The 21,121-nt window shown below is 36.1% G+C and overlaps 2 protein-coding genes across 2 annotated transcripts in view; one reads left to right on the forward strand and one right to left on the reverse strand.

The window, feature by feature from the left end:
• Positions 1–656: 656 nt before the first annotated feature.
• The window catches only part of LOC110834431 (uncharacterized), a 32,134-nt gene continuing 11,669 nt past the window's right edge, over positions 657–21,121 (forward strand). Inside the window, exons 1-2 of the mRNA XM_022073569.2 lie at positions 657–793; positions 13,093–13,257. Of these exons, the coding sequence (XP_021929261.1) occupies positions 779–793; positions 13,093–13,257 (180 nt within the window). The 5' untranslated portion in view covers positions 657–778. The remainder of the gene's footprint in view (positions 794–13,092; positions 13,258–21,121) is intronic.
• LOC147873738 (uncharacterized) lies at positions 13,237–18,314 on the reverse strand. Its single transcript, XM_087349790.1, has 3 exons — positions 18,142–18,314; positions 14,815–14,842; positions 13,237–13,738 (listed from the first exon to the last, which is right to left on the reverse strand). The coding sequence occupies exons 1-3, from the start codon at positions 18,312–18,314 to the stop codon at positions 13,592–13,594; spliced, it is 348 nt and encodes a 115-aa protein (XP_087205916.1). The 3' UTR covers positions 13,237–13,591.

Here is a 21,121-nt window from a genome sequence, read left to right on the forward strand (position 1 = left end):
TATAATTGTATTGAGCTCTACACACACCCAATGGAAAAGTAAAACACTTGGAAAAAACTATATACACGCACGACAATAATTTACGACACGTACATTTATTGTGTGTTATATGGCATGTCTTACAAGTTTGGGGCCATAGGAGACCTGGGTTATTTGGCAAAATATGGAAAAATACAAATATTAAACTTGGCAAATCATGTGTCTGCAGTATAAAGTTTTGGAATTTTATGCATTATGGCGCTAAACTTTAACTTTATCAACAATAAAAATTATTCAGCTCCAAAGCATTCTGGCGATGGTGGATCACACTTAAAATTGTTCAATATCTGTACTTATTCCATTATATTTCTTTAAAAGGAAAACCGCGTTTCGAAAACAGATCATCTTTCCAAAACGTTGTGGTTTTTCTTTTGAACAAAGATGGAAAGAGGTAGAGGTAGCAAATAATTTTAAGAGTAAAATATTATATTCTCTACTCAGAAAGGGAGTGATATTCTGCAAGGCGACTGAAGGGCAGACACAGTTGTAACAGAGTTTCAGATCAGAAACGGCATAGAAATCATCTTTTTTTGGGTGAGATTCGGCAGGCTAGGTGATCCTCAACACTGACCAGACATCCGCAGAGGAAGAGAAGACACAAGAGAAACTGAAGATGTCCGAACTGTGGCAGAGGAGTGTCGCTTCTTTATAAGAAGGCAACGCTAAGCCACTGCGAGGGACACTGTGTGGTGAAACTGTGCGAGGTGTACAACTTCTAGTAAACTTGTTACACATCACAATGGCGATCCTCAAGGTAAGATTGGTGTCTTACATTTACGATTTCTGGCTTCCCTATCAAGGCAGGTAGAAAGTCTTAAATTCATACGTCTTGTATTTTTCATGCTTTCTCATTCACGGTACAGCGAAACGACTGACCACCTGCTATGTAAGTTTATGTGATATGACGTCAACTGAGCCCATAAGCGTAGACATTTAATGGCCTCAAAGGTATCAATTACAATACGAGTAAAGAATGATAAACGGATCTAATATAATAAATTGTAAAGCTGTTCTTGCCCAGGACTGTCAGGACGGACCAGGGCAGGACCGTGGTGCTTCGGTGGCACCACATATAGTTTGTAAATATCCTGATAGAGACACAAAATGATTTATGACAATAGCGCAAAGAAGCGAAATTAAATACCTTACCTTCAAATAGGAATTAGTACTTAATCTTTCTTTGACTGAGCATACATAATGAATGTAAACATACAAATGTAAATATTCATTTCGCGGTGTTTTTCAGAAAATACCGTACATTTGACCAAATAATTTGTTCTTGTGGCTGAAGCGATAAGTGTACATTGGATGCCATCGGGGTTTTTGATAGCAGGAGCTCCGCCCCGGTATTTATTTGAGACAAATGAAACTCAAGCGACGAACCCAAAGTCAGATTGAAATCAGCTGCCACTACCTAAAGCATACATTTTGTGAGCTGTTTATAGTTAAGTCCTGCATTTAAAAACGTAAAGTGATTTTATGTAACACCTAGAACGTGTCCGTGTTATTCAAGCCAATGCCTTTCAATGTATTTTTGCAACCTGATCGCTCTTAGCTTACATTCCTAGGACTCAATTCTTGTTAAAGCGCATGGTGATAAGCACACATGTTATTTATTCTGAATTAAATATTAAATCAATGCTCAGTAATAGGTGTCAATGTCCATAGAGACGTTTCTTCAGATATAAAACGTTTTCACATACTCTTTTGTATATTTTGCCAATCTCGATACAAATGTTCGTACTTGTAATATCACAAACACCGTCACATAACTTAAAATGTTTTGTAGTAACACTCAAAGATAGGAGGTTTGTTTGATGTTTAATATTTAGTTTAAACATTAGGAAGTGTTTGAAAATTCAAATAGTATATTTGGAAACGATACGATGGATATCTGAAGTCCCTGAAAGCACTCAGAGCACTGCTGTGTGCATTTTGCAACCCTGGTCTTGTTTGGGCCTTTAAAACAGCCCTGGTTATATCATGAACACGATTTGGTCTGTATATAATTCAGCTCTTATTGGAATGCAATGGACTTACGACCTATCGCCGTCGTTTGAACGGGATTTGAGCGCTGACGTAGTTTTATATTATAAATTTTACAGAGAGATATCCTGAAGATATTTTTGTATGTAGGTGTTAGGACTCTGGGGATAACATCGCGTGGGCTATAAATACGGAGGCAATACGTTCCTCCAAAACGTTAGTATATAGCCACAAGTCTAAACGAAGTCACATCTCAGAAGAACAGCATAGGCATTTTCTACGCTGTTAGAACCTCATACCTCACATTATGATATGGTTTGTCATCTATTACCACACAAATTATTTAATTAGACACCTCTGAGACCATACACAGCTTTAGGAAATCTTTATATGCTTAGATATAAGAAAATTATTTAGAGAGTAACTAACTCTATAGAGCACAGTCTTTCGACAGAATCCAACTGCGTTCACTTATAAAATTTAAGAAAGGTACGACTTACCGCTTCGGCAACAAGATTTTCCTGACACGGGTAAAATATCACTCCATAAAAACAATGAAATCACTTTCTGGCGGGAGGTTACATTTTCATTCAAGTTTATCAGTGAACGCACTGCAATTGTTCGGGTCGTCAGTAAATTTCTCTCTATATTTGGAAACAGAATGTTCATTACTGTGTTCAGAAGGGCCCTCCTATTGTCACTGTTCTTACATACGTTTTTATAAGTATCAGAAATTGTATTAAAATTATAGTCATGATTGAGCTTTCGTAGTGAGCGAACGTGCCTTGCTAGTGCTCCGTGCTGTGTCTGTTTAGTGCGTGGTGCAGTTATAAAGGAATCTACTACCTGCAGCCTACCGGCGCAATAACTGCTCGCGGGGATACTTACGAGGTGTGCAAGAAGGCTTTCTACGGAAAGCAGAAATATATTAGATGTTGTGGGCCATGTGCTTCGCGTTTCCATGTCACTTGCTTGAAAATGCCTGAAGTGGATCATTAATTCTTTATGTCTGATGGTGTTGCCACCTACAAGTGTGCAAAGTGTGTCAAGGCGCTTCGCGGTGTTATAGGTGAAAATACACCGCCACGGAACATGCGTTCTGCCTCTGCCTCGGAGTTTCCTAAAAAGGAACTGATTTTGCCAGACATTGGGGATACTGACTCTCTCATTGGTAAGCTGAAAATGGTGAGGATCAATGGAGTTAACACGAATAATCTCGTGGAAAATTTAGTGCAGTTGGTCCTGATACTTTCTGAGGATGTGCAGCAGCTGGAAAAGACAACGAATATTTGAAGCAGCATTTCAGTAGTATTACTACCAATGCTCCTGTAGACTCTGCGGATAGTTCTAAATCAACAGGCTAAGGATCTTCAACCATTCCGTCGCGCAAAGTTGCTGTGCCATCAGACAATTCTACTACGACCTGTGCTGCTGACGAGGGCGTTAATTCCTACAATAACGTCGCACACACGGGTTTACAATCTAAGGCGTCTTCAACGCAGGTGGAAACTGAAGGCTTCGTAACGATAAATCGCAAATGGAAGCCCAACTCAGGTACCCCGGTGGTCAACACGACTAAGCTACGTAGACAGCCCTTAATTGGGGTCCGTAAATCAGACATTTTCTTTATCGTCTATGATCAGCTTGACAGTCGTGATCACTTTCGTGGTTTTCTTGCGGAAGTACCACGGTGGTTTCGCCTTGCCTTCCGTGGCCATTCTTTATCCATTAGACTGGAAGAGAAAGGACAAGGACAAACATCCATGCCTTGAGTGGGACTCGAACCCACGGTCGCAGTCAGGCGCACCGAGGTCCATGCCTCAGACCGCGTGGCCACTGTGCCGGCGTAACCCTGACTCCCTGCCTGTAATTTCTAAGAAAGAGAGGTCTATGGCCCTATTCGTTTCACGGTTTAGTCCTGAGGTCACGACTTCAGATATTGAAACTTCATTACAGGAGCAATTACGCCTTAAGAATGGGACAATCCATCTGCTACTTGTAGAGTTCAAGAAAGCTTATGACTCAGTTAAAAGAGAAACTCATTACAATATTTTCCTTAAATTTGATATAACTTAGAAACAAGACAGGCTAATTAAAACGTGTTTAAGTAAAACCTCAATTCGTATAGGTAAACATTTGTCTGATACATTTCCTGTGCAGGAAGGCCTGATACAGAAAGATAATCTACAGCAGCTGCTTTTTAATGTTGCCTTGAAATATGCTATCAGGAAAGTCCAAGAAAATCAGAGCGATTTGGATTTGAATGAGACACATTAGTTTTTGGTCTATGCTGATGGTAGTAAGTGGGCGAAAATACAAACACTAGAAAAGCAAACTCAGAAACACTCTTAAGGGCTCGTAAGGATGCTGCTCTAGAAACAAGTGCAGGAAAGACAAAGTACATGATTTTGTCCGGGCATCAGAATTCTCGACAGAACCGGTGTATAAGGACGAATAAAGAGCAGTTCGAAATTGTGACAAAATTCGAGTACTTCGGAACGACACTAACAAGTAAGAATGACGTTCATGGAGAAATCAAGCGCAGGTTAAATTCAAGGATTTTTTGATATCAGTCCGTCCAAAAAAAATTTTCTTCCGATCTCATAAAAAAAATTGATAGGCAGTGTCGGACAGTGCCGCAGTTATTTTAGTAAAAACGTCAATCGTGTATAGTATATTGAAATTAAATTTTGTTTTGTTTTGAATCGTTTAATTCATTTGCAACTTACATTTATTGAATACAGGGTAGTGGTGTGAGAAGTAGGATACATATGGCTTTGAAATTATTTGAATACTTCTTGCAAATGTCAAATCTATACAAGTTTTCCCTTGCGTGATTGGTTTGTCCAAATCATTCACTAGTTCAAGTTTAAAGAATTTCTGAAGGTATGCACGTAAGAGTACTAAATTTTCGTCACTAGTGTTGAAATCGCCCATCCATACTTGACCCAGGCTCGTCAGATGCCGCCTGAGTTGTCCGAGCGCGCTTACGTTGCCTATATTCGCGGCAGTACTGCGCGTTGGTTTTGGGTCCGGGCCCGGCGTTTTCGGTATCATTCTCTTTGGAATTTTGTGCTCTACGCATTCGTGCCTGATTTTTGTAATTCTGATTGTACTTTGCCCTCATATATCGCGACATTTTAAGAAAATCGGGAAATTTTCAAACTTTTTCAAATTCACAGCCTCATATCTTTTTGAGTGTTTGAGATACACACTTGGAGGACGAGTTGCAACATATACACTCCTCTTCAAAATAACACTTGGTTCACTCGGATCGGATAATTAGTCTCTGAGATATGATCCCGTTTATGGACACGTGTCGAATCCGGAAAGTCGAAAATCGTGGGTTTACTTTGCGCGTGCGCAGTTCGCGACGTCCGGCCGCCACGAATGTCTGAGCGGTATTGCCACAAACTTTAATCCTTCCTCTTTAAAACGAGACTAAGATGGCGGCGCTATGTCTATTTGTAGCCGAGTTATTGAAGTTTGAAATTACTTCGACAGAAACTATCGCTCATTTGGGCGCGATTGCCTCCCCACACCCGGCATCGATTTTAAAGACGTTTCCACGTCAAAAGACAACTTAAGATTGATATATACAAGAGTATAATTTTGCCAGTTGTGCTGTATGGGTGCGCAACATAGTCTCTGACAGCGAGGGAGGAACATAAGTTGATTGTCTTTGACAACAGAGTGTTGAGGAAGATATCTGGACCTAAAAGGGGGAGACGAATCATGGAGGAAATTGCGTAATTATGAGCTTCACAGCCTGTACCCCTAACCTGATATTGTACGTTGATTAAGTCGAAGAGGATGAGATGGGCGGGACATGTGGTACGCATTGAGGACGAAAGGTTTGTTTACAACGTATTGGTTTGGGAACCTAAATCAAGAGGACCACTGGGAAGACTAACGTTAAGATAGATCTTTGGGAGGCAGCAATCCATGGAGCAAACTGGGTACAACAAGCTCAGGGTTGAGTCCGGTAGCTGGCTTTTGAAAAGACAACGATAAACCTTTGGGTTCCGGAAAGAAAATGGGCTTTGCTTTGACAAAGCGAGTTTCAAGGAACATCCTACAACGTAGAGCCAATGAGTAGTCTTTTTATAAATATAAAACGTAAATTATCACCTTACACGTGGTGAGGGATTCTTACGGCAGTGAAAATGTTTCTCTGAAACTTTAGCTTACACCACAGCTTTACTACCCAGAAGATTAAACAACCTGGACATCACATACGTCATAAATTAGCTTCGTTGTTCACAACAGGCCTCCTATTGATTCTACACTGAGCTTACTGAACCAATATATAAATAAATCTCGTTATGCACTGGGGTTGCTTGCTTGCAAGTCACCGCTCATATCGACGAATATAAAATGGGAATATAATAAGTTATCCGTAGGTTTTCTGAGTTTTACACCATGAGAGGCATTAATTTGTAGTCCCCAAAGTAAAAATTGTCGGGAGAGTCAGTGAATCTGCGGTCGAAACGCAGCCTGACTGCTCGGCAGGTTCCAACGTGGCCGCGGGTAGGCTCAACTGTGTGAAATAAAACTGCGAATGTTGAAACATTCGGATGGTGAAGGCGGGTATAACGAGAGTCATCTGAAAAGGCATTAGAGGAAAATACGGCCATTAAATTTTAGATGCTGTATGTGTATATATATATGTTACCATAAAAGCCCGAATGTTGGTGAAAACTAGGATTTGCCAGACAAAAAAGAACTATTCGCTTCTTATTTCGGGGTCTTACCAATGGGTGTTGGTGAATGTCAGGATTTACCATAAGCAGGTAGTAAAATTTTAGTTTAGGTTAGATTAGCAAAAATGTGATTGTGGAAATCCCTTGGTGTGTTATGCAATTCCAAATGTCATAATTGCAACAAGTCTTTAAATATTATTATTCAGTGTTCTGTTTAACGACAGGTCCATTGCTCTGCCCAAACAGAGCTCTCCAGTTTTCCCTATTGTCAGCTTCTCGTTTTAAATCCTGAAACTTCATCTTCCTTCCTTGTTTAAGATCGTCGGTTAGCTGTATCAGTCTTCTTCCCAGTCCTCGCTTTCCTTCATCCTGGCCTTCGGTGATATCACTCAGTAACCCATTCCTTTTCATAATATGTCCCAGCCAGTTAGCTTTCCTTCGTGTAATCGCCTGCAGAATGTTTCTTTGCTCGTTGACTCTCCTCAATACTTCTTCGTTGGTCACTCGATCCGTCCACCTGATCTTCTCTATTCTTCTCCAACACCACATTTCAAAACTCTCCAGGTATTTCTGTTCCTTCTTCCTGAGTGTCCAAGTCTCTGCTCCATACAGCGCGACACTCCATACGTAACACTTCACTAGTTTCTTCTTCATCTCCAAGCCCAACTTGCTAGTGAGAAGTATCCTCTTCTTGACGAAAGCTGCCTTGGCCATGGCTATCCTTGCTTTTACTTCCTTGGTGCATAGGGCGTCCGTTGTGATTATGCTTCCCAAGTACTTGAAGTGCTCCACATTCTCCAGCTGTTGGTTTCCAACTACAACGTTCAATGGTTCTGCTCTCGGTGCTATCCTCATTACCTTTGATTTTTCAATGTTGATTTCCATTCCATACTCTCTACCTGTTTCCACTAACTTGTCCATCATGTTCTGTAATTCCTCCTCTTCCTTCGCCAATACTACTAAGTCGTCTGCATACTTTACAGTCGTCATCACTCTTCCTCCAATTTTGAAGTCTCCTGTTCAAAAAATATACTTTGATGATTGGAATGTGTCGTATTTTTTATTTAACATTTTTTATATGTCTTGCAATGTTTTTATCTATTATTTTCACATATATTAAACTTTTTAAAAATACAACTTAGATAAGTAATATAAGTTTCTAAACCTCGAAAATGTGGTTTTACCAACCCCGAAATAAGATGCGAATAGTTATTTTTCTGACTTTTACCAAAGCTGTTTGTTAAAACCTAGGTTTGTGTGGTAAATCTTAGGTTTCACCAACATTCGAGCTTCTACTGTAACATAACTCACAAATAAGGCATAAGCATGGTTATGGATAAAAGAAAATTTAGCGGGGATTATCCCTCACTCCTTCCGTTATGTGCTCTTAGTCTGAATGTAAAACACTTAAAAACTGACGATTACTGTTTTCTGTGAGGTTGGTTCTCGTAATCTGATAGAACGTCGCTTAAAACTTCGCTCAGTATCTACCAGACTACATGGCGTAACATCCTTAAACAAGTCATCTTCATAGTCCCCACAGTGAGAAACTGAAATATCCGGTATAAAACGCAAAACAAATAAGAAACTGGCTGAACCGATAAAATGATAAATTTCCTGTAATGTTATTTGAGAGTTTGACTAGCTATCTTCCTCTACTAAACAGATAGGAATCGGATATCAGAAATGCCTGTGAAGAGAAAGTGTAATGTACACGTAAATATCAATGAAAGGACCATTGTCACATTACTTGAAGAGATTTGGACCGAATAATTTTCGTGACACACATTCTGAGAGGCGGGTAGAGCAACCTAAACCGGTCCAGGTGATGCTGCGAGCATCTGTGTCAAACGAGGCCACGTCGTTTTAAAAGTGAGCCTGATTCATTCACATACGAGGTGACAGATGTGCAGTTTATTGTTTTTCAAAGTGCCCGATGTTACGCAAATTTTTGTAAATATTAAACGTGAATAAGAAACAGTTCACACACTGCGTTATTAAGCGTAGTAATACATAAAGGCTACATTAAACGGACGGATTGAATCGTGTAGTTTCTTGTTTCCTTATAAACAACTGTATCAGTAATTTAAAATACTGCGTATTGCAATACATAAAAGCCTCGTCTTTCTTACGGTCCTATATCTAAAGTCGTAAAGAGTTCGAAATATAAAACTATAATTTAGTATGTTTCTGTGTGTGTAAAAGTTGACCTATCACATTAAGGGAAGATCAAAGATACAGGATATTTCAGAACAAAGTCTTGAGGAAAAGAGATGGACCCAGAAGGGAAGAAATAACAGGATGGAGAAAAATTCACATAAAAGCATTTTTTGTCATTACATATCAATAATCATTAAATCTTTGCAGATGGTATAGGCAAGGCATTTAAACACATGAGAGATGCAATATACAATTTCATAGTAGTAGGCTGAATAGAAATCACTTCAAAAACATACAAGTTGTGCTGTGAAATGACGTGAGGATTTGGACATAATTAATGTGACTGAGAATTGGGGTTGATGGCGTGTCTGAAGAAATTATATGCCATCTAATCAACTAGTAGCTTCTCCAGTTCTCTTGGTTGTAAGATTCTTGCCATTATATATTTACGAAAGAAAAAGGCTGGACACTGTATTTATAAGGGAGTACGTTCACAGGTTATTTGTAAATCCTGAATTATTAATGACAGACCTGGTTATAAAGGTTATTTTGCTTGAAAAATTTAATTTTCAGACTTTACAAATCATGTGCATCCACCATGATTTGTTTTAACCTACTGTATAAAATTAAAATTTACCACACTGGGGAGACGTCAAATGGCAGAACGTTCGTCCCAGATTTTATGAAAATTTGTTACCCTGGTTCCAAAGAGAATACGCATACAGCACGTTAATTATGCTGCACAAGCATAATTTTTTTAAAATATAGTGGACAACCACATTTAAGTACGAGGAGAATAAGGACGTTGAAAAATGCAACAATTGTGAAGAAAATTTCTGTGCACTTTCAAGGACTATAGTGGTTCTTGTCAGTAGTTTGTATTGGATTGAATTTCAGACAGCCCTCAAGAAAGGATAATCTTAGACAACTGTCGTTTCTATGATTGAATTGTTTAAATAATAGGCAGTAGTTTAGTTTTTTACGTACGTTGTTCGTAATTTTGAGGTTTGATTACTTAAATTGAGACTCACATCAAATTGAGAAAGTCCTTGAAAATATGTATGTTATAATACTTAATAAAATAATTTCAATTTTACCAAAAATATATTTTAGAACTAATTATTGTCATACATCATAGAGTAAAGCTAGCCAGATTGCATTAGTTGCTTGAAATGTTATCCATCCCTATAATCTAAGCATTCCGAGTTTTTAACGTTCAAATTTCTAATGAATGTATGCATAAATGAGGCTAATGTGCTGTATAAATTATGCAAATTAAAATATATTTACATAACCTACTAACCATTAACATTTGTCTCTTAAAGATGTATTTGCCTTCATTAAATATTCGACCTTAAAATTATTCATACGATAAGGCATTTCATATCAAGGAAGACGTTGAAAGAAGACATGAGTTGGGTTTTCTTTCTTTCAGATTTCTCCTTATAGTTTCCAGTGGACATTTTATTAATTGTTCGCAATACCTCAGGGCTAGACCACCTGGACGTGGAAGAGAAATGACGACAATAAAATTTCGCAGATTCCACGCAGACATTCTGTGCTATCGAAAAACTTTCGAATTTAATATCTCCGTATAATATTGGACGTGACTTATTTCTGTAGTCTCAGTAGTCAGTGACGTCACGATGGACAGTGACCGGATGATTTTGACTTGTAGGTTTGCATTAATTAGACCGTTATATTTGTTTGTATTAATCATTTGGTGTTGGTTTATAACTGCTTTGTGTAATTTCCACAGAGAACTACCTAGAGAATAAAGCAACAAGTTCGTGAGTGATATACGTGTTGAAAATGGAGATTTAAATGTGTTTCATTTATAATAGTTGTTCGTAAAAAGATTTTAGATCTTATTACAGTGAATAATTAATTGGAACTTACCTGAAACATATTAACTTCGAAGTTGGTTCCGTGTCTCCAAAATTGTTACAAATATGCATATGATTAATTTGTTAATATTATTTCTAGTGTGGTATGACCCGTCAAAGTTAACGGGAAAGAACATTATTTGTGTTAAAATGTAATAGAATATATGCAGCTTTATGCTTTCAAATGACATTGAAAGTATAAAATTTATAAAATATCTTTATAAAGTAAACTGTATGTGAAAATATCATCAGGGCGACTGAACATTGAAATCAGTCCAATTTTTCTAATGCTATTTCTTTAATACCCAGTCTAATAATATCCTGTCTACACATAGGTCTCCAAAGTAGTCTCATTAATGTTTCCAGATAAAATTCTATAGTTATGTCTTCGTTTTCCAGTTCTGCTTTGCTAAAACAAACAGTCGAGGACGTAGTGACACGTGTTCTCTTACAAAGTAATCCATGTCAGATTTGTGGAAGATAATGTAGTGCAGGGACAGGTTTTACTCGAAATCTACACTTTTTCCTTGTCAGTATCATTCCAAGACTGCTCATGATCACTCACATATTATGTGGTTGATGGACAATGGGGCATTACAGGTCGCATTTTCAGAATGACGTAATGTTAACATCATCGTAACAACTTTTAGTAATGCCCACATATGACATGTGTATGCACCTTGTAATATAGAACTATCTCTATGGAACAGGACCTTGCTTAAGAAACTAATAATCGACCATCTGGTCAAGAATTCTTCCGTCCTTTACGGAATGCAAACTTTTAATACCGTGTTCGAAGGAATCCGTTAAATGACCAAATTCATTTTCTGGTGAATTTAGTTCACAAATTAATATCATGTGTCTTTAAAATGTACTCTAATATTCTCATATCTTAACATGTGTACCCAAGTCTTATATTTGTCTAAATAATATTGAAGAAGTAGACCCATAACTCAAATAAAACGCAAATCTTTGCCACTATTTGTCAAATGTATGTAAGAAAATAATACCTGTTTACGCTGAGAATTATACGATATCCAAACATACAGAAATCGGAATTATTGATTGATAAATCAGGTAGTACATACCACTGGCCACTAAAGGGTTAACATTTATTTTAATATTACCGTCTAATCTTCTCTTAGGTTTCGCGAATAGTAACAGCTCAAAACATAACATTGTAGGTAGACAAATATTTAAGCTGCCATGTAAAATAATTTGGTGTTTTCAATCAAGTACACATTATAAGATATTGTAGGTGCGTCATATTGTGATTTATTTAATAGTATTAAAAATATATTAAAATTGGCCGTCAATCACAATATAAGATAATTAAAAGATTAAAATATCATTTTTCGTCCCGTATCGAGTACTCGATTTACATATGGAACATTTACGACATGTTTCGGCTATCATAGAGCCGTCATCAGGTGTTATGTTATAAACTTTTTAACTGAATTACTGATTTTTAATGATTTTTAGTTTTCATTTTTCTTATCATTTTTCGTCCTTCATATTGTATCTTCATCCGTTGTTGTGTCACATGTCACTAATATGATTGTATGTCGTAGTGATGCCAATGTTGTGTATATTGGACTGTGAAGTAAAGGTTTCAATACTATTAATGAAATTGAATATAAATTATTAAAAATCAGTAATTCAGTTAAAAAGTTTATAACATAACACCTGATGACGGCTCTATGATAGCCGAAACATGTCGTAAATGTTCCATATGTAAATCGAGTACTCGATACGGAACGAAAAATGATATTTTAATCTTTTAATTATCTTATATTGTGATTGACGGCCAATTTTAATATATTTTTAATACTATTACACATTATAAGTAATCGATAAAATAAAATTAAACAAAATTCTATAGTATAGAGCTACTGCATGCGGACGTAATGATGGATAATAGATGAGGAGAAAGCGGTAAGGATTCATCAAGTTCTGGCTGCCTTTACCATCAGACTGCTTTTATTCTGTAGTTGTTACACCGATCACCCAAAATCTCAATACCTATTTAGTTGCTTTCAAACATCGGTTTGTATCTGTATAATGGTTACGTATACGTGGTTATGAATTCGACAGGTACTAGATTTGATTCTTTGCTAGGGACTTCCGTGATTTTCATAAGTGATTTCAGGCGAATTCTTGAACTGGTTCTGCACCGTGATAACGACAGATGCTTCCAGACCTATTCCCAATAAATTGTCACTGACGTCTTCAGTACTCGTTTGAGATCACGCGATTTCTACAGCTGAAGTTTGAAGCCGTCCAATGCTGATATATTATTGTCGCTTTTCTTTTCACAGTTGATATTGTTCTGCACTCTAGCGGCCGCAGTTCGCGGACTTCCAGAGCACGTCGATTATGCTTCACTGCACGCCAAACCTGAACTGGTAGCCTACGATTCGGCCTACTTTAAACCAGAACATCTCGCATACGCACCAACTTACGCCAAGTCTGTGGATTACTACGTGAGTAATATTCCTCTACAAATCTGAACATTGTTTACATTACATCAGCGTAAAAATTCTACGTTACCATAATTTTCTGCATCTCGTACATAACCGTAAAATTTAGGGACGAATTTTGCGCGGTGTAGTCACATAAATACTTACCGACTTTTCACAGGTTTCTCTGCCTCCATCGTCAGGACTATTATGAAGATGACTGCCCTCCGGAACATCGGCCAATTCTACCTTTTAAGTTTTTCTTTACTATTGTGCTTCAACAGGTACACATTTCTCCAAAGTAGCCTCTTTTTAACAAATATTCCAATAAAAATTGTATTTATCAGCTCTTCCATGTTCATCGCCCTGATGACGGAGGCAGTATGACCTCTGAAACGTTGGTTAACATCGACCAGACTACACGGCGCAACAGCCCTGAAGACAGAAATCTTCTTCCATGTTTGCTACATGACCCGACCTTCTCACTCTCCTCCATTTGATTGCCCTGAAATAATAAATAAATTTTGCAGATCATGAAATCCTCCATTACGCAATTTTTTCTGTCATATTTTTCGTCTGTCTTTGATCAGAATATTCCTCTCAGAATCCTATTCTAAAAAACAAATAATACGCACCGTCAATATTTTCAACATTTCAAAGAGTGTAATATGCTGTCAAGAAATTTATTCAAGAACATGAACAGAGCATCCGACTAACATTAGGGAAAAGCTATCGATAAAACGGCATAGTGAACCAATCATTTGGAAACTCCGAATAATCCGAAAGATTGTCCATTTTTCCACTGAATCGTGATTTATAAACATTTGTTCTCTATAAATACGTTGCAATATATATATGCCTTGTGACAAAATTTGAGGACGCTGCAATGATTTACTGGTGTAGTGTCTTTATTCCGTGCGAAACATGGTCTCTCACTCAGAGGGAGGAACACAGATTGCAGGTGTTTGAGAATCGGGTGTTGAGGAGGATATTGTGCCTAGGAGAGAAGACGATGGGGCGTGGAGAAAACTGCATAATGACGAGCTTAAAAATTTGTACTTCTCCCCCAGTATTGTCAGGGTGATTAAGTCGAGAAGATTGAGATGGGCTGGGCATGTAGCCCACATGGATGGGACAAGAGGTGTGCACCGGGTACTGGTTGGGAAACCGGAAGGGAAGAGACCGCTGGGGAGACCTAGACATAGATGGGAGGATAATCTCAGGTGGGATCTATGGGAGATAGGAGTTGAAGGAAACTGGATTTTGTTGGCCCAGGACAGGGTCCGGTGGAGGGCTTTGGTTAATTCGGTGATGAACCTTCGGGTTCGGTAAGCCATCTAGTTAGTTAGTTAGTTAGTGTCTTTATTCCAGTAGCGCTGTTGTGTCTGCAACTGAAACAAGTTTCTTATTTGTGAGCTATTGTGTTGTTGACATTGACCCAGTGAATGTTGAGGGGTCATCATCAGCCAGAGAAAGGCAAGGGAGTCTCCGGTCTTACCAGCTCAACTTCTCATGAGTTTGAAAGTGACTGAGAGAATTATTATTGCAATAATATAACGATGAGAAAGTTATTGTACTTACAGTCTGGTTTGCAGCAGCTTGCAGATATCTGTAAAAGATAAAACACACAATAAGGTACTTCGAACGACAAGTTTCAATGTACATTTTGTTCAAATTTATAGCCATTCAGACTGTATAGTCCAAAATTTATTGTTTCCCTGTCAATACGTACGCGTATGGATATTAAATAAATGTAGACAGTATTCTTTACATATCGTAAGATAAATGTTAAATAATGGATTTTTTTTCATTTAGTGAATAATCCACGCGAATTGAAAAATAACTTGCTTTCTGTGTTTTAGTGATAATATGAACTGCCAACAGTTTTCGCTCCTTGATTGTATAACTGTTTCACAAATCGTGACAGACTCGTATGATGAGATTTGGTTTGCAACATTGCGTCCTTTCTAACTTGTTTGCACAAAAATTGAAAGAAAACCTGACGAAGCAGTTCCATGATGCCCAAATAATTTCCGTTACTTACTGAAACAAATGTTTAGTTGGCCCATCCTAAAGTTTGCCCTTAACGCCAAAAATTAATTACCGCTGTGATTATTTTCATTACGTCCTTCCAGGATTGACGATCATTGTTAAATATAATTACAATAATGTTTCTACACGTCCAGATATTTTAAGACGACTGTAGCAAGTCATTATGCATTTCTTATGTTCCTGCCATTTTCATGGTGTGAAGCAGTCTTAAACTCATGCTTCATCATTAAATCCACTTCTGTGAAATTCAGAATCAATGAACGAAAATAATGTACACACTGAACGGAACACGTTAAAAGTCTTATTTCAGTATTTGTATTCTCAACTGTGTATGAACTAGCAACTTTGCTTGTGCTGACACACAGACGGAAGTTTGAACCCAGAAGTGTAAGTTTTCATTTTTTGAAAGCCATTGAGCTGAATCTGAACTTGCAGCATTTTCATTTTGATGTTCAATTACATTCACTGAAGTGCCTGAAGTATTATCCACAGTCTCACTACGTTTTTCTGCGTAAATTGACCTCCCTTCATTTCTTTAGAGATGGAGAACACTAATCTTGCAATACTAGTGTTTGTGGAAGTTGTATCAGTAGCAGATTTACTGAAAATGTCAGTTTTAATAATTTTTAATTATTTCCTCTAGATTTTTCGTATTTTTGCACTTGGCATATCCACATTCAAAAGAAACGTTTAAGTTGTTAATTGAAGGAGGAAGTCTATTTTTTTAAAAAATTAGATTCTAATGAAAGTAGAATAAATTTTGCACACCTTATTTTTGGAACTAAATAACACAATTCTTTAAGTTCTTTGTTAAAATTATGTAATAACCGGACGCAGATATCGCACGACCTCACTCACAATTATTGAATATTTGTTATTGACATTACACATAAAACAAGTGGCGAAAACACAACACGAACAAAATTTAACGCAATTAAAAGCCGTAGTTTATTATCCCCAGTGATCAACAATAAATTAGTTTGATAGTTGTGTCACAACATAAAAATGAAACACACAATTATTATCCAGAAAGAAAATATCAGTCTCTACCGATAGAATTGAGAGTTTTGATGATTATATAAAGGTAGAAAGCAATAAAAATATTTCCATGATTACTGATTTTGAATGTGATGCTAGCAAGGCCCTCCGGCGGTAATCGGGTGTGCCGTTAAATCTCAGGTGGCCATGGTTGTGTGGGAGTGGAACTTTACCTTTCACCCTAAGGAAGACCACGGATTGAAGGTGTATGAGAACACTGTACCGTGAAGAATGTATGGAATAAAGACAGAAAGAAATAGCAAGATGACATAGAAAACTGCCCCATGAGAGGGTTCATAATTTGTATTCTTCAATAAAATATTATTACTGTAACTGTTCTTCCTCCTTCTTGGGTGATCGCAGGGTCCGCTACGATGTGGCTGGTAGGGATTGTTGGGTTCTCTGCTCTGCTCAGCTAGTCGGTATGCGTCGACTCCGTCTCATTTGGTGTAACGGCCAGTTCGTAACAGCACGATTAAACACTCGGATTGATTGGGTGGAACTCTTTGTTTATTTAGGACCTGCGTGATCGTTGATCTACATACGCCGATCCCACGTCACGCATACAGCAGTAGAGGGATTGATGAGCGGTTACAGTGTTTTACAACCAAGTATATGACATGAAAAATGTAGGACGCACGACGGAGTTGAGTAACACATAACATATTTTAGTAACAAACATAAAGAAAAACAGTGCTTTGAATAGCAAGATGTGATTCTTCTTCCATGGCGCGACAGCCCGAATTAGAGTTTTGGCCTCCTTAGGATGTAAATTGGAAGATAATACTAAAATGGACCATAGAGAATAAGATGTCATGATGTTGAATGGGTTTACCTACCGTAGAAGAAGGTCCGTGGTCAGGTCTTGGATTTTATAAAATTAATTTAAAAACTGGTGGTACATTAACTTCTCAAGAAAGCATTCTATTACAACTACCAAATGGAAACTAAAATGTGTTTAAGAAGACTCTCCTTTCTGTTTAATTTACTTCGTACGAGAATTGTATATAGTCTTCGTCAAATTATAGTAGACCACACATCGGCAGACACATCACAGCGATTTGTGTTGTACATTTATGTGTGAAACAAATTGATCACCACTTTCACAAACATTTGTAATTTTAGTTTTTCTTTTGTCGGTTTTCGTCTTTTATTTGGTTTCAAATCTATCAAAGCTCCTGCTCGAGATAGTTAAATAATGCGGTGGTTCGCATTTCGAATGTGAAAGAAACTCTGTACATTTATAGTGATATTTAAGACGTAACACAATTTTCCAAACTTACCCGTGGATATAAACATGTTATCATGAGGATCAGGGTCATAGTGAATATTAACAGTTATATTATTATGACCGGAACATAAATATTATTTATAAGGTATTGTAGATGCGTCATATTGTGAATTAATAGTATTAAAATATTTAATATTTAAAAATAACCGTCAATCACAATAAAATTAAAAGATTAAAAGATTAAAATATCATATTATGTTCCCTATCGAGTACTCGATTTACATATGGAACTTACACAACATGTTTCGGCTATATGTAGCCATCTTCTGGTGTATTATACATAAACTTTTTACTGAATTACTTTTTACGATTTTAATGACTTTTCTTCTGATGTTTTGTCCTTTATATTGATTCACCATTCGTTGTAGTACCATTTGTTGTGGTATCCCAGGTCGCAAATATGTTAATTTCGTATTACGTATTGATGTCGAAGTTCGTATATGGACTGTGAAGTAAATGTTTTAATATTAATGAAAAATGAATATAGAAAACAAAATAATTAGTTGAAATAAATTATGTAAACTTACCCAAGAAGTAATATTGTAATCTTATTTGGAGAGATCGGAGGTGTACGTACTGCATTGGATGGTGGCTGGTTACTGACTGTGATGCTAGTGGGTGAAAGGTGGTTTGTCTGGGTTGAGGTCAATATACTGAAGTGCTTTAAAAATGGGGTTGTTAAGTACAATATTGTTATCATTGAGGCATATGTTTGTTTATAATTTTGATATATGTGATATTTTTCTATTGTGTCTCTGTGTCTTTTGTTTTTTACTATTTTTAATATGTCCATTGTTTCGTTAATTGTGTTATATGCATGTCCTGTATTGAGAATGTGTTTAGAGTATGCAGAACTATCTTTATTGTGTTTTATGGCTGCTATGTGTTCTTTGTATCTTTGTGTAAAAGTGCGGCCTGTTTGACCTATGTATATTAGAGGACATTCTTTACATTTCAATTTATATATGCCTGGTAAATGGTATTGGTTGTTTATGTTTATTGTTGGTTTTTGTTTGAGGATGTTTTTTATTGTGTTTTTAGTTTTGTAGGCTGTTTTTATTTTGTTTTCTTTAAATATTTTAGTTATGAATTTGGTTTCTTTACCTATGTATGTAAATGTGGCCCATTTATTTTGTATATTTTCGTTTTCGTTGGGTTTTGTTGTATTATTTGGTTTTTTATTTAGTTTGTGGTTATTATATCCGTTTTCTTTGAGAATTTGTTGAATGATGTTTAGTTCTATTTGTTTGTTTTTTTATAGATATTGGATATAGATTTTTTCTGTTTAGTAGGTAATTGATAGCCATGTGTTTGTGTTCGATGGGGTGGCAGGATGTGGCGTGAATTATTGTGCTTGTATTTGTTGGTTTTCTATAAATTTTAAATTCGAAATTGTTTATTTTTATTGTTATTGTTAAATCTAAATAGTTTATTGAGTTATTTTGTTCAAGTTCTAATGTAAATTGTATATTTTGATTTATGTTGTTAAATTCTTTAAGTACTTGTTGGATATTAGTCTTTTTTGTATTGTAAATTATTAATATGTCATCTACATATCTACTATAATAATGAATATGGTTTTTATTTAAAATGTTTATTATATTATTATGTTCTATGTATTGAAGGAAAATTTCAGATAATATGCTAGATGTAGGAGCGCCCATAGGTAATCCTGTGTTCTGTTGCCAATATTTGTTATTAAATTGAAAGTAATTTTGATTTATAATGGTGTTTGTTATTAATTTTATTTCATTTATTATTTGTATATTAGTATTATGTTTATTTAAAATATTATGTATAATATCTAGTAAAACATTTGTAGGGATGTTTGTATACATGTTTGTGATATCAAACGAACACATATGTAGGTTTTCATTTATATTGATTTCGTTAAGTTCATTAATTAAATTCATTGAATTTTTGATGTTGAATGTGTATGGTAAATTGCAATATTCTTTAAGCAAAGTGGCAATTTTTGAAGAAATTTTGTATGCTGGGGCTGATGTCCAGTTTATTAATGGTCTGATGGTATATGGATTTTTGTGTAATTTAAGTAATCCTGTAATTATTGGTGGAGTTGCACTAAAGTTGTAATATTGGGTCTTTGGTGTACTAAATATGTTATTACATTTTTGAACAGAAAAAATCTATATCCAATATCTATAAAAAAAACAAACAAATAGAACTAAACATCATTCAACAAATTCTCAAAGAAAACGGATATAATAACCACAAACTAAATAAAAAACCAAATAATACAACAAAACCCAACGAAAACGAAAATATACAAAATAAATGGGCCACATTTACATACATAGGTAAAGAAACCAAATTCATAACTAAAATATTTAAAGAAAACAAAATAAAAACAGCCTACAAAACTAAAAACACAATAAAAAACATCCTCAAACAAAAACCAACAATAAACATAAACAACCAATACCATTTACCAGGCATATATAAATTGAAATGTAAAGAATGTCCTCTAATATACATAGGTCAAACAGGCCGCACTTTTACACAAAGATACAAAGAACACATAGCAGCCATAAAACACAATAAAGATAGTTCTGCATACTCTAAACACATTCTCAATACAGGACATGCATATAACACAATTAACGAAACAATGGACATATTAAAAATAGTAAAAAACAAAAGACACAGAGACACAATAGAAAAATATCACATATATCAAAATTATAAACAAACATATGCCTCAATGATAACAATATTGTACTTAACAACCCCGTTTTTAAAGCACTTCAGTACATTGACCTCAACCCAGACAAACCACCTTTCACCCACTAGCATCACAGTCAGTAACCAGCCACCATCCAATGCAGTACGTACACCTCCGATCTCTCCAAATAAGATTACAATATTACTTCTTGGGTAAGTTTACATAATTTATTTCAACTAATTATTTTGTTTTCTATATTCATTTTTCATTAATATTAAAACATTTACTTCACAGTCCATATACGAACTTCGACATCAATACGTAATACGAAATTAACATATTTGCGACCTGGGATACCACAACAAATGGTACTACAACGAATGGTGAATCAATATAAAGGACAAAACATCAGAAGAAAAGTCATTAAAATCGTAAAAAGTAATTCAGTAAAAAGTTTATATATAATACACCAGAAGATGGCTACATATAGCCGAAACATGTTGTGTAAGTTCCATATGTAAATCGAGTACTCGATAGGGAACATAATATGATATTTTAATCTTTTAATCTTTTAATTTTATTGTGATTGACGGTTATTTTTAAATATTTAAATATTTTAATAAATATTATTATTATTGTTCTGTCTGACGACAGGTCCGTTTCCTCGGCAAATGATTCAGAAGTGGTTTGCCATCGCCTTCTTCTGTATGTAAATGATGATGAATGAGAAACCTGGGAAGCCCCTGAGGAAAACTTCGTGATACCTGGACCACGGCCTTGCCCAACAAAACTTATAAATTTGGGCACCACCGGGAATCGAACCC

The sequence above is a fragment of the Zootermopsis nevadensis genome, unplaced genomic scaffold (assembly GCF_977971745.1).
Source record: "Zootermopsis nevadensis isolate Lab colony 2312 unplaced genomic scaffold, Znev_1.0 Znev_ptg000016l, whole genome shotgun sequence".
In the NCBI taxonomy this organism is placed as follows: domain Eukaryota; kingdom Metazoa; phylum Arthropoda; class Insecta; order Blattodea; family Termopsidae; genus Zootermopsis; species Zootermopsis nevadensis.